At 34.5% G+C, this 15,637-nt stretch overlaps 1 protein-coding gene across 1 annotated transcript in view; it reads left to right on the top strand.

Annotated features, from left to right (window-relative positions):
• The window catches only part of mettl22 (methyltransferase 22, Kin17 lysine), a 36,643-nt gene extending 22,766 nt beyond the window's left edge, over positions 1–13,877 (top strand). Inside the window, exons 8-11 of the mRNA XM_059979436.1 lie at positions 858–935; positions 7,301–7,403; positions 9,621–9,789; positions 12,908–13,877. Coding sequence (XP_059835419.1) covers positions 858–935; positions 7,301–7,403; positions 9,621–9,789; positions 12,908–12,955 — 398 coding nt within the window. The 3' untranslated portion in view covers positions 12,956–13,877. The remainder of the gene's footprint in view (positions 1–857; positions 936–7,300; positions 7,404–9,620; positions 9,790–12,907) is intronic.
• The last annotated feature ends 1,760 nt before the right edge of the window (positions 13,878–15,637 follow it).

Raw genomic sequence — 15,637 nt, 5'->3', positions numbered from 1 at the left:
ATCTAATTCTGAAATCGTATATATTTTGCATCTCTAAGCACCATAATTTTCATCAATCATTCTCCATACATCTCAACCAGTTCTAACCTCTGGTGTACACATCCAATCCTTCAGTCTTTGTTAGCTCTTAACCAACGCCTTATGTTTTCTTGAGCGTGTTTCTCTTTATCCAAATGACATTCAGACTGATAATTCTGCACCCACTAAGTTCTTATTCTGATTATAATTCCATATGTCCTAATTCTATTATTGCTTAACTATTCACAGCTGTATCCTTTACAATGAAGTGATGCATTCACTGAATTCTTCCCTAAAACTCTTGCCCTTTCCTGAACATTCCTTTAATCCATCATAGCATGGAATCAACCTTACTGACCAAACATCTCCTGATCATTGTCCCTTTGGATGTTTGTCCAATTTTGACTCGTGCCTTGAGATCTTTTTCCATGATGACATTTTATAAACACAGGTTGTTGTTGAGGTATCTTCCTCTTTTTGCATGGTGCCACTGGATTTTATTCTTTTAACTTCCTGGAGTTCATTTCTAACCTTTCAGTCTTGATATCTATTTGACTTGTTCTGTTTTTTGTTTGGTTACTAGTTCATGAAATTAATACCATTGTTTATGTTAAACATATCCTAGAAATAATTTATGTATTAAAAGTTAAATAATTTATGCACTAAAGTTGCCAGTAATAATTGTTAAACTCTTGTTGATTTTCCTTTCAATTTTAGGTTTCTGTTTCCAAAGTAAAATTGGATTCAGAATCATAAATATCATTTATTTTTAAAATAGGAGTTACAAATGCAATCTCTTAAAATAATGTGCTATGCTTTAAATTATCTTTTAACTGCAGGTAAAAGCCCATACTGTTGGTCGGAAGAAGAAATAGCTCAATTGTATGATCAGACTGATGTGCTTCTTGCTGCTGATGGTAAGAGGGTCCTGTTCTGTATTTACAATGCTTTGAATTAAAATATAAATACTGCAGAACTGTTTTTATCTTTTAAAATGTAATGCTTTCTTGAAAACCTTGGAATACACCTCATGGATGGTGGTTTATTTTGTGATCATTTCCTTATCCATATACCTAAAGTTTCACTGTCTTTAAAAGATGCAGAAAACAATCTACTTTCTGAGTGCAATTAGTCAATATACTAAGTATAATAGACTTCTGTTTTTGGCAATAATGCTGTAGGAAGTAAGGGCCATGCATCATCCAGAGCTCTTAATATTCTTTCTTGAAGAACTATTCTTCTTACATAATGGTAATATTTCAGCAGTTATCATGTATCTGATTAAGTTAAATAAATTTAGGCCTTCCATTCTGAAATTTCATGATCATATTTCACTACTTTTCCCTCCGTTGGTACTTTTTTAATAGCTTATGGAGCTAAGTTTTACTGTCTCCAAAAAATAATCATGTTACCTGGCTCCTGTAGTGTACACCACGCCAATTTAATGCAGTTTACTAATTATAATGATTACAGCATTCATCCAGTTGTAATTGTTTGTGTACTGACTATGTTTTTCAGCAGGAGACCAATATCTAGCAAATGAAGTTAGCTATCACTGCTTGAAACTAGCTTCATATCAAATTGTGGCTGTCCTTATTTTAGCAACTGAGGCTAACTTGGAAAAATGAAAAGTAACATTATGTAAGAGAAAGCAAGTTCAGAAATGTTCAGATGTACAAAAAGCCTAAACGAAGAAGCAAAGGTTGGGATCCTCTCCTGAGACTTGAGTCAGAGAATCAAACAACATGGGATCTGGCCTTTTGACCCACTGAGTCCATTATTTGCAGTACAGCAAGTTCAAGAAATCATGTAGAATATAGTGTCACAAGACGTTCAGTGATCTGATGCAAGTGTCAAGGTTTGGTAATAGCTTCAAATGTCCTGGGATTAGTCAAGTAAACTCATCCATTAATAACTTCTGGTCATTCCATTACTCATCCAATACCGATCACTTTCAGTCAGGACTCGTGCCCAGTATTAGCGTGCTCCACATCACTTTCCCATACTTAGCAATACTCAAGTCTCACTGTCATCATAGCTTGCACACTGTGTCATCTGCAATCATGATAGCCTTATTACTCAATGTCACACACCTCTCCCATGCAGGATAATAATAATAATGAAAACAAGAACTTATTTCAACTTATTTACAGAGCATTTTTCATATAGACAACGTTGTTTAAAGTGCTTTACAATCAGATAAAGTGCAAACAGGAAAATGAAAGAGAAAAAGATGTCAGTTAAAAGCAAAGTTAAATTAATAGGTTTTGAGCTAGCATTTAAAAGTGTCAACTGAAACCGCATCCCTTATAGTTATTGATTCCACAGTTTAGAAGCATAGTTTAAAAAAAAACAGACCTGCCAATACTCTTTGAGCAAGATTGTTTAAACTTAAGAGACTGGCGGAAGAAGACCCGAGAGCTAGAGCAGGATCATTAAACAAAAGTGATTTTGCAATGTACTCCAGTCCCAGACTATTAAGAGCTTTAAGAACAAATAAGAGAACTTTAAAGTTAATTCTAAAAGATACAAGAAGCCAAAGCTGAGTAGCTAGGATGGGCGTGATACGCTCCCTCATCCTGGATTTAGTTAAAAGTCTAGCGGCAGCATTCTGCATGGATTGAAGGTTGTCAATAGAATGCTTTGGAAGACCAGTAAAAAGTGTGTTGCAGTAACCTAGTCTATTTGATATAAAGGTACGAAGGTATAAAGGTTTGTTAGGATAAGGCAGAATACAATCAAACATGAACGCAAATATACAGAAGGGACAGATGCAGCAATGTCTCATAACCGTGTGGAGGAATGGATACAATCCATCACTGGAATCCTGAGATTGTTCTGTCCTCACAATCCATCTTCTTCCAATCCATCTTCTTTTATGAATTAAGGTCCTCTGCTTAAACTTCTTGTAGATCACTGCAAATTAAACCAAGATAACATAGGCGGAAAACTTTTAAGGAAAATTCAAAAAGATTTTATAAATATATTAAGGAAATAAGAGTAACTAGAAAGAGATTATAATGACCAAAGGAGAGTCCTTTATGTGACGCTGCAGGAGATGGGTAATATCCTAATAAATATTTCTGTTTTTACCATGGAGAAACACTTCCGAACTAGGAAAGGTAAATGGGGAGGTCATGGGGATAGTACACTTTACAGTAGAGGAACTGTTGATCTCTTAAAGGGTATGAACATGGCACACAGTAGTGATCAAATGTCCAATTAAATTAAAATCTTCCTCCATATCTTTACATTTCCTGCATATTCATGTGCCTATCTAAGATTCTCTTTGTTATTTCTTTTGTATTTGCCTCTACCACCATCCCAGGCAGCACATTCCAGGCACCCATCACTATTTATCTATAAAGAACTTCCCCCTCACATCTACTTTGAACTTAACCCCTCTTACCATAAATGCGTGCCTTCTGGTATTAGACATTGTAACCCTGGGAAAAAATTACTAGCTCCCATAATCCTGTAATCAATCCCTCTCATAATCTTATAAATCTCTATTACGATATTCCAAAGAAAACAACCAAACTTTTTCCAGCCTCTCCCTCTGTCACGTGACAGGCGGCATCTTGGTAAACCACTACTGCACCCTGTCTGAAGCCTCAAAATCTTTCCTATAAACCAAAAACAAATACAATACTCCTAATTCTGCCTACATAGAGTTTTATAAAATCGCAAAATAACTTCCTGACTCTTGAATTCAGTTCCTCAACTCATAAAAGCAAGCATGCCTTATACCGTCTTTACCATCCTATCAACATTTGTAGCCACTTTCAGGGAACTATGAACTTAGACCCTATGATCCCACTGTACATCAACAATGTTAAAGGGCTTTTGCTCTTTGATCTCCCAAAGTGCAAAACTTAACATTTGGCAATGTGTAGATCCTTCTGCCATTTCTTGGCCCGTAACTGCAACTAACCTATATCCCACTATATCCTTTGCCTGTCTTCTACACTTTCAACAGCACCATCAATTGTATTGTCTGTAGATTTACTAACTCACCCCTCTATGTTTTCATCCGGGTTATTTGTCACAAACAGCAGAGGTTCCAGTATCAATCCCTTTGGAACACAATTAGTCATAGAACTCCAGCCAGAATAAGTTCCATCAACCACTACTTGCTGGCTTTTGTAGGTAAGTCAATTCTCAATCTAAATGGCCAGTTCACCATGGATCTTAATCTTTCAGATGAGTCTCCCATGAGGGCCTTGTTAATGGCCCTACTTAAATCCATGTTGACAGCATCCATAGTTCTACCTTTAAAAACACCTTTGATAACTCAATCAAGTTAGTTACAGATGATTTGCCTTGCACAAAGTCATGGTGACTGTCCTAATTAGACCATGATTTTCTATTTGCTCATAAATCCTACCTTTAAGAATCCTCTCCAGTAACTTCCCTGCCACTGATATGAGACTTGGGTCTATAGTTTCCAGGATTATCCTTATTTCCCATCTATACTATTAGAACAACATTAGTTACTTACTGGTCCTCTGGGACCGTGCCCATGGCTAGAGATGACACAGATAAATTACTGAGTATTGCCTTTCTTGACAACCCGTGTACCTCAGGGGTCAGTGCTGAGCCCATTATTGTTTGTCATCTGAATCAATGATTTCAGTAAGAATATGCAAGGCATAGTTATTAAGTTTTCAGATTGCACTTAGATAAGTTCTATAGTGAACAATGAAGAATGTTATCAAAAATTACAGGGAGTCTTCATCAGCTGATAAAGTGGGCTAAGGAATGACAAATTAAGTTTAATTCAGGTAAGTGTGAGCTGTTGCATTTTGGATAGTCAAATTCAAGTAGGTCTTTCACAGTGAACAACAGGGCCTTGAGGAATGTTGTAGAACAGAAGATGAACATGCACATTGTTCACTGAAAGTGGAGTCACAGGTAGGCTGGCTGGTATCGAAGGCTTTTGGCATGCTGAGCTTCATAAGTCAGGGCAGTCAGTATAAATCTGGGAGCTCATGGTGCAGTTGCACAGGTCATTGGTGAGGCTGTACTTGGTGTACTGTGTTCAGATCTGGTTGCTCATAGGAAAGATGTTATTAAACTGGAAAGTGTGCAGGAGAGATTAACAAGGATGCTGCCAGGTCTTGAGGGACTGAGTTATAACGAAAAGTTGGACAGTCAAGGACTTTAATCCTTGGGGCATAGAAGATCGAGAGGTGAACTTATAGAGGTGTATAAAATCAGAAGGGACCTAGATAGATTGAATGCACACAGGCTTCTTTCCACATTTGGAATAACAAGAACTAATAGCATTAGTTTAAGATGAGAGGGGAAAGATTTAAGAGGAATTGAAAGTGCAACTTTTTTTACACAAAATGTGCCATCAATGTGGAATCCAGTGGTTGAAATGACATCTTCTAAAAGACAGTTGGACAGCTACATGGATTGGAAAGATTTTGAAGGTTATAGGCCAAATGTTGACAAATGGGACCAGCTTGGATGGTAATCTTGGGTGATACCAATCAGTTGGGCCAAAGAGCCTATTTCTATGCTGTATGATGCAATGATTCTATAAGTCCAGAAAACATTTGCATGATTTAGAAATAGGGAAGTGAATTCAGCTATATCTGAACTAAAAATAATGATTAATCCTTTTAAGTGGTAGCAGAAGTGATTCTTTTCTGCATGATGTATATTTAGGAGGGTGCTAAATGGAATGCTGAATTCCAAAAATGGTTGTATTACTGTCAAAGCAGTATTGCCTACTAACAGCTGTAGCAAGAACAATCAGAACAAATGCTATCATCTTGCTTTTATCTGATTACACTGTATTGGAAGTTTTCATATAATTTGGCCTTTTGTATGATTGACCCATAAAGCCGCTTTCCAAGTTTACATTTAATTAAATGTCTTTCTTATTGCTTACCTTGCATTATTTAGTACAGTGTATTTTTAATAATATCATGAAAATAATTGGCAATGTAACCCTTGTGGTGAATAAATGGATATTCATAGAAAATTCTAGAAATTATTAGAAATATAGCCATAAGTGGCATGACTATCATTGGCTACCAGCTTTTTATATATATGAAAAGAATAATTTTTAATTCATTGTCACTGGTAAGGGAACTATGATAAATATTTAAAATATTGAATAGTTCAATTAAAGATATTTATGCATCAGGAAGGAAGATGGCCATTCTAGCCCATACGTTTGGAGACACAAGACATGTCAACATTTCCTTTACCCACAGTACTGCTTAACCTATTGAGTTTCTCCAGCAGATTGTTTGTTGCAATCAGGATCATAGTCACTTGATCACACACTGCAGACTTCAAACTGACATAAGCTATATGCAGTAGCAGTAAGGAAAATAAAAATAGCTTGTATTTTATTACTGTGCCACAGTGTGAGTTATTAAAGAAAATTTATGCACAGTGGAATCATGTTATAGTAACTGATCAGGAATAATGTATGAGAAAAACCTGAATATTTGAGTAAATGCTACAAAAAAAGGCAAATATCCTGCAATTTTCAGTGTTGCTTTCATAAAATTATATAACAGAATTAGATATTGGGTTCTGAATCATATTCTGAAACTAAAATAAAGAGAAATAAGTGAAACACATCTGCCCTAGCTTTTTCTTCCTCTGTCTAATGGATTTAAATCTTGAAAATACAACACAGATGCACAGTTACTATTACATCAAAGCTTCTGGAAGAGCAAGGCAATTCACATTATGTCTTCCTGATTTCTAAGTTTGACTGTCCTTGGGCTTTCAGAAGAAACTGTTCACAGATTTGGACTGTGAGTTCTAAACACCATTATTTGCATTTGAATATTGCCAGCAGTCACTTAACAAAGAAAGAACATTAGTACTGTCCATTGTATACAATTTTAGCAGTAATATGCTTTGAGGCTTATATCAGAAAATGTTTCTATTATTCTGAAATAGTTAACCCCAAACTTGAGCTATACCACAATTGGTTCACTAGTGTGTTACAGCTCTAATAACGTGAACATAAATTACAATAAATCCAATAAATAATCCCAACCAAATTCATCCCGGAATTAATGATGAGACTAAGCAAATGATTTCCAACAATTTCCTGTTATTCCTTATTGTTGAATTGGAGCTTTTTTCCCCATTGGACTTGAGTGCTCTTTGAGATTGCCATGGTGTCTTTATCCCAAATTAGCCGAATCATTTTGGGCTCATTTTAATATTAAGTTTGTTTGTAAAGCATCCCATTAAATACTATGTACATTTAAGTAATTGTATTCATTCCCTCCTTGTATTACAGTATTCTATGATGATGATTTGACAGATGCATTTTTTCAGACAATCTACAGAATTTTGAGCAATTTGAGAAATCGAAGCACATTATATCTCTCTGTAGAGAAAAGGTAAGTTCAGAAAAGAAATTTACAAGACACAACTTGCAGGTACTGCAGTATCTACATTTTGCAGTTTGGAGTGAAAATCTTAGAGGAAATGCACCAGAAACCTATGTATAATGTTATATATTGTGCATTAAAGTTTAGTCTAGATCGGCAGTTGACTTTTTAATTAATGCAAGTCATAAAAAAGTTATTACATCAAGGTGGGGACTGGTTTCCTGCTGAGGATAATTCATTTGTGAACACTGCCATATAAACAACTAAGATAACCTTTCAAAATAACTGACTGGGCTGTTATAAAAGTGTCCGTAAGTGATCCATATCAGTATGATGGAGAACCTGTGCTATAACTTGGATATGAAACTCTTGACAACTTTACTATAGGGCTTGTATGTGGTGCCATTTATGTGTTTATTAACCACATAAATAGCCATGTGCTTTATTCTTATCTACCCTTAGAAAGACCTAATGAATCACTTAGTTCAGGGGAGATTATGTATAGGTAACAAATAACTTTGCCGGAACCCTTCATATGTCATGAACTATTGAGAAAAATGTGGCCTCTTTTCGCCCTTTGGTGCCCAGAGCTTTTTCCATTTATGTTACTTTATTTCCTTTACTCCAAAATGAGAACATGAGTAACATCAGAAGTACTACCATCAACCCTCAGGCCTGTCCTGCCATTCAATAAGGCAATGGCTGATTGAACCCTGGACCTAAGCCCAGTTTCATACTCGCTCCCCATATCACCTGACACTGCTTTTCTATGGGGTTTTTTCTCTTTTCGACATCACTTTATGTTTTTGTTGGTATTATGACTCTTTTTCTTATTTTTCTGCTTATATTTATTGCTGTCTTCTATGGACCATTTGTGTATAAAAAAAGAATACCAGTGAAGTTGACTGGGGTCAAAAAGGTCTGTAAATTGTAAATCAGCCACAGCTGGTAGGGGATTACAGATTAGTTTCTATCAATCCAGGCTATTTGTTTCCTCCCACTCTGCTAGAGAGTGGCAGATCAGTGAAGTGGTCATTGATGTCTTTGTAAATTTAAGAAATAAGAAAAGTGATCAAAATAGACTTGGGTAAGAAGATCATTAACATTATTTTGACAAATGCAGCAGCTTATCAATAACAGCCAAAACTCAGGCAATTCAATGGTCAGGGGTTCCAAAGTTGCTGAAGCCATGAAACTTCATCCACTGCTTTTAATGCAACCACCAGCTTCAATTTCCTAATATGCCATTGCATAAATACCAAATTGCTTGCAACAATTTTAACAAGAACTGAGAGAAAATCTTCAAAGATTTGACCACTATTATTAAAGTATTGGGTATTTTGAAGACTTGTGATTGTGACAAACCAAAATCAAATTAATGTTCATAATAATTACATCATAGTGCTGTTCCAGAGTTGTCAGAATTTTCTGATAATTTTTTTCAGTTTTCCAGTTTTATGTTTTGCACTATTGTTGTTTTAGGATATCACATTTTACGGAATGCAAATCTCAATTTTCTTTTGAAAGGTTCCCAGTTCAAAGAGCTTCATGATCAAGTTACAATTGGATTAATTCCTGTAGCCATTTAAGAGCTTATACTAACAGTGAATTTATTGGTCTGTTAAATAGACATTTTTGTAAAATAACTGAAATATATTTAGAATTAGCCAATATAATTTGCAAATAAGAATGTTTCCTTTAAGCGTTGAAATGGTGGATGAGACCAATTGAATTTGCGCTTCATAGAATCCTTGTTCACAAACAGCATAAGATGGCAAATAATTGAAATGTTGGAAATCCCAGAAATAGAGAGGTCCTATGGTAGTTCATATATGCAAATTCATCCGAGGTGGGTTATAAAACATTTTCTCAATCTGTGATTGATTTCCTCAATAAAGAAGGAGCCACATGATGAGCAGTGAATGCAGCAAGCAAAGTGCTCCCAGGCAGTGTGTTAAACTCGGAACATTACCTCCAGTTCATAAAGGTGTTTTTCCAAATATGCCATCACGATATGAGATTCCAGTCTTCTGTGAAGACACATGATTTAAGATCATCACATCCTTACAGGATAGGCAAATGCATATCTTATTAAAGTGTGAAATTAACCAATTATTCTCCACATATTTTCTCACCATTTCAATGTATTTTAACACACCTGTAAAAATATTAACAGTAGCTTAATAGTGTAAGAATTTATTAAAATAAAATCATAATTTCTTTCAGACTAAACTTTACATTGAGAAAAATGGATGTTACATGTGATGCTTATGATCATTTCCGATTCTGTTTGGCTGAATTGGAGAACTTGAGTGATGGAAAAACTAAATTTGCTGTAGAACCGGTCAATCTAATTTTTCCGCAACTTCTTTTTTATGAGCGAGTGGAACAATTGGTAAGTACTTTTAAGTTTGGAGCACACCTAAGGGAAAGAGTTAGTGGTTGGTGAATAATTCAGAAATATAAACATGTGTTTCAGCCTACCATTTTGGATTAGTGGACTCTAGAAACAGAATATACTCTGAAGGGTAAACTTCAAAAAATATTGTGAGAGTAAAAGGTATCTTGCAGAAATAAAATGGAAAAAAATATAACACATAGTGTCATAATACAGCTATGAATATTAAATTGTCAAACAAGTTCCAGGAAATGCTTTTTTAAAAAGTTAAACACAAAGTCCAACATATGTTGGAAACAGACCCTTCAGAAAACTTTTCCGTGTCAACCAAGTTACCTAAACTGAAATAAAAACAAAATGTTGAAAATATAGGCATTATCTACAGCAATGGGAAAGTGTTAACGTAAAGATTGTTGACTCTATTTTTACACAGGACAGTAGAGACCTGGAACAAGTTGCCTGGGGAAATAGTGGATACAGATGCAATAGCAATGTTTTTAAAAAGCATTTAAACAAGTATGTGAGCAGGCAGAGAGTACAGGGATACGGACCATTTGCAGGCAAATGAGATTAGTTTGGACGGACATTACAATCGGCGTGTTCCTGTGCTGTGCTTTTGACTGTTCAGTAAAAATGTTTACTATCATACTGAGTATTTTCTGAAATTTGTATTTTTATTGGGGGTGGAAAAAAAGGATCTAATATTGCAAACTGAGATATAGACCAAACAAAATGATGAATTTAGCATTTACAAGAAAGATGACAAAGAAGTTAGCAACACTGCAAGGGATACAGGAAAACAATAAGAGCTTTAAAAGAATGAAAGTGAACATTTGAGAATGTTAGCAAAACAAAATAAATAAAAATAATGTTTTTTATCATATTTTTCATGGGTACAATCATATTTTTCATGGGGTAGGGCTGCAAAAGATCACGTGTGTAATTGCAAAGAATGAATGACAGAATTGTCAAGATTTCTATCAAAATAAAATGGACTGATAAAATGCACTCATGGTATGTTACTTATACATAAATGGCATAGAACTTCACCTGCAGGCTACATAGTTACACAAAGATGGTATTTAGTTCTTTTAGCTTATCCCATCATTTATTTGAGGTCTTAGCTGATCTTGGACCCTTTCCCTCATCCTTTATTATATTTGCTTAAAAACTGTTGATCTCTAATTTAAGTTTAACAATTATCTCAGCCTAAACTACCATTTGTGATAATTACAGCCATCTGTTACCCTTTGCATTTAGAGATGTTTCATAATGAAATTCCTGAAAGACTGGCCTTAAATTTAGACCACGTTCTTTGAAAGTCCCAATCAAAGAATATAGTTTCTCTGTATCTAAACTGGAACCCCTTTTAACTAAAACAAAGTAGACTGAAAGAGCTGAGATATTAAAAATGCTAAAACTTAAGTTTACTGATAAAGTTAACCAGAATGGGAGCTCTTCTAGTAGATGGGAAAACAAGTGCTGATATTATACATAGAATCATAGAACATTACAGCACTGTACGGGCCCTTCAGCCCTCCATGTTGTGATATATATTAGCTATATCAAAATGTTTCATAATCAATTGTGTTTTAAGTGCAGTCAATGTTGCTAATTGGGACGTGCATACAACAAAGTTTTTTAATCAGCTAAACAAATATATAATTAAAAGACATACCTGTAAATTTAAAATTATCTGAGCAACAAACGAAGTAGTTATTCATGAATGAAATATCATATCACACCAATATTGAAAGTCAAATAATATATTTTAAAAAATAAATAAACAAGTAATTGAACAAAGAGAAGTTAAATGACATATGGAGTGGATAGGTCTGAATGTATGGTCACATCGTCCAGTTTAAGAGAATTATATCTTAATTGTAACTAGTTGTATATAATTTTTCATAAATTCTGTTGTATTTCTTTTCTTCTTGTCAATGCCTGCAAGAAGATAAATTTCAAGGTAGTATATAGTAACATATACATAATCTTGATAATAAATTCACCGTTTTGAACTTTAAACGTTGTAATTTGAAATGTGACCATCAGTCCACTAGAGGACTGAATGTTAGTGAACTCATCTGCATGTTCAATGGAAACAAATTTAAATATTAGAAAATTCTTTGTAAGTTTTTTTTAATTAATCATAAATCTAGTTCGCTATTTTCAAAAATTTGATCGAATATACTGAGCCCACTTTTCTATGAATGCAGCCCAACACTGAAGAGCTGTGGAAGGCTACCTGAGCACCTATTTGTATGTGAGAGGTGCCTGATGAAGTGAACCATGTAGCAAATAATGATGGACTTCTGGTGATTTAATCTAAGACCCTGCCTCTACAGTACCTTGATAGTTCACCACTGTTAAAAACCCTTGAAGTGATTTAAAATCTCTGATTAAGACATATAAAAATAATGTATATAGATTTGCATAATTTTGTTTAAAATTTATTAAAGTTGCTAAACATTTAAAGTAATAAATTAATTACAGATATTAATGTAAAATAAGCAAATATCTGTCTTCAGTATTTTGTGTTCACCATTGCACTCAATAGTAAACCCAGTGGTAAAGCAGAAAGTCCAATGCACGCAAGCATCTGATTTCCTGCTTATCTCCTGTTACTGTGTTTCTATAAAACTGGATATAAGTTGTACAGGGAGTGGAAGATAGTTTTCATAGTTTTCATTTTCTATGAATGCACCAACTGAAGGAAAAAATAATCTAATTTATGGCATGGCATTGTCACCAGGGTAAGAATGATAATGACTCCACTAAGAACCAACAAAATAAATGTGTATAACGAAGAATGGCCACGTTTGAAATTGTATTCAACAGCTAAGATAACAACTAACAAGATAACAGCTAACAAACGTAACTCTCATTACTTGCTGAATTATGATTGCCACCTGGTGGTAGTATATTATCAGTGCTTCAATATATATTTAGAGCACTCAGTACGTTCATATTATTATTCATTGCTTGCAAGAAAATAATATTGCTTATTCTTAATGGAATTTAACACTATTAATTCTTTCATTGGTTTAGTTTAAAAGCTTTATTTTTATTTTCATTACAATAGAGAAATAACTTTTTGTGTTTTTTCTTCTTACAGGAATTGTGGAAAATAATTGTTGAACCACTTAGCAGCACACAGCAGTGAAGAGGCTATACTAATTTGAAAATGCCTGCATTCAGTGCTGCTTATTGCTGTTGTTTTGTTAACACTTTAACAGAAGAAAGAAATGAAGTTAATTTTAAATAGTAAGCCACTGTAACTTGTTTACATTATTCAATATTATATTTATAACTGCAGCATATGAATTATAGCATATACTATCAAGTTTTTGTTTGAATTGCATTGTCTTTGAATTAAATACTCAGTGAATTTTGCAATGAATAAGTCAATACCTCATTAAAATAATAGTAAGAACTTTATAATTTAAAAGTACAAAGCATTACATACAATTTTTCCCTAATAATTTAAGTTATTTTGTTAGTATAAGATAAATGCTGTTTCTAAAATTTAATAATATGACAAAAGAGTGACATTAAAATAATGTTTCAATAGTAAATTCTCAGTTCCCAGCCTAAAATATACAAACCTAAATAGAAGTATGTTCCCTAAAAAGTAATAAATGATTTTATCAGACGAAATGAATTTCAATTGCTAGTAAGTTATCATATTGATTCAGAGTAATCTTAGAATCTTATTCCACAGAAGGCAGCCTTTAAACCCATTTGTGCCTTTCTGATCACTTTGAAGGAGCTGTTTCTTTATTCCTTCATTGCTGAATTTTACCTATGGTGCTGTTTCAAGTTTATATACAATTCTTGTTTAACTCCTTTCTCTGCTCTGAAGAAAATAACCCTTGTTTCTCCAGTCAACTCATATAGCTATCATTTCTCACCTTTGGTATATTTCTAGAAAATTTTATCTCCACCCTCTCCAAAACCTCAATGTACTACTTCAGCTGCAGTTAAGCATTTTACTATTGTTTGCAAGCTAAGTGTAATTTATTGTGAAACTGGTCTGTACTTTATACAGATATATTTATGAATCTATTTTGGTAATAAAGGATTAAAAGCAACAGTTTGGTTCTGTTATATTTGTCTGTTTTCTGTCATATTTTCCTCTCTGAAGCATTGGAGACTGAGCGGAGATCTGACAGAAGTTTATTAAATTATGGAATGCATATGTAGAGTGGGTTGAATCATTTTTCCAAGTAAAAATGTCAAAGGGCATAGTTTTAAGGTGAGCAGGGGAAAGTTTAAAGACGTGTGAGGCGTGGTGCTGGAGGTTGAGGATGAGCTAATAGAAGCAGATACAGTAGTGACATTTAATAGGCATTTAGACACACTCATGAACATGCTGTAAATGGAGGTATCTGGATCATGTGCAGGTAGATGGAAGTATGTAGTTTAACTTGGCATCATTTTTTTGCATAGATATCATGGGAGAAAGCCAGTTCCTGTGCTGCACTGTTCTATGTTCAATATGTTGTTTTTCCTTGATTTCACTGAATTACTGGAGCAGAAATCATTTTAGTCAGAACAATTACACTGTTAGAATTGGTGTTATCTGTTGAAATTGCACTTTAAATTTAACCAAAACGTTACCACTTTGAAAATGGGTGTAGGGATTATGATACAGTGCCTTGAAACAATATTAAGCCCTTAACCCTTTGTTTACATTAATAAGTATGACAACCATGGATTTTGATCAATTTACTAAGAATTTTTATCTGTGAATCACAAGTTCAAATAACAGGAAACATTGTAAAGCATGATAAACTAAAAATTCAAAACCTGAAATGTCAACAGTTGAAAAGTATTAGTCCCCCTTTGCTCATTACTTGGTTGAACCAATTCTTGCAGCTATTACAGCCCGTAGTCTTTTTTGGATAAGTCTCTATTAGCTTTTCAGAACGTGATAGAGCAAGATTTGCCCACTCCTTGCAAAATTGCTCATGGTGTGCCAGGTTTGTATGGGAGCAGCAGTGGTCACCAAATTTGATGTTGCCAGAAATCTTTGATTGGGTTAGAGTCAAGACTGACTTGACCACTCAAGGTCATCAATTTTCTTCACTTGAAGCCACTCTATGGTTACTTTGGCAGTGTGCTTTGGATCGTTGTCCTGCAGAAAGATGAATTTCCTTCCCAGTTTAAGCTTTCTGACAGAGGCTAGCAAGTTTTTTATCCAGGTTCTCAATATTTATCAATATTCATCTTCCCATCAATCCTGATCAGATTTCCAGTCCCTGCTGCTGAAAAGCATGCCTATGGAATGATACTACCTCCACCGTACTTTACTGTAGGGATGGTGTTACCTGGCTGATGTGTACTATTAGATTTATGTCACACATACCACTAAAAAAAAGCATATCCTTGCCTGTAAAGATTTTGCAAAACGTCACTTATAAGATACTGTGAAGATGTGGAAGAAGGTCTTGTGGTTGGATGAGACTAAAGTGGAACTTCTTGGCCACAGCAGTAGGCGATACATGTGGCCAAAGTCTAACACTGCAACACTAGACATTTATGAATATATATATTAGACAAATTAATGTTTTTCGGGTTCATTCTCAAGGATCCCCCGTATCAGATCCCTCTAACCATCTTGCAAAAACTTGAGTCACGGTGTGCAGTCACTAATGCTCATTGTAAACAGCAGCTGGTATGTCTGAAATGTATGTGACTAATTAGTCAAACTCACAGTTGCACTAAATAGAACGATGGCTACTTTTTAAATTACAATATCAAGATACTGGGCATGCTCAGAACTGTACATTTTCTTAAAGAGGATACATAGGGCAAAGTTAACTCTACTGCCAGTATCCACTAG

This window comes from Hypanus sabinus, chromosome 9 (assembly GCF_030144855.1).
Source record: "Hypanus sabinus isolate sHypSab1 chromosome 9, sHypSab1.hap1, whole genome shotgun sequence".
NCBI lineage: Eukaryota > Metazoa > Chordata > Chondrichthyes > Myliobatiformes > Dasyatidae > Hypanus > Hypanus sabinus.
This window is presented reverse-complemented; position numbering and strand designations above follow the sequence as displayed.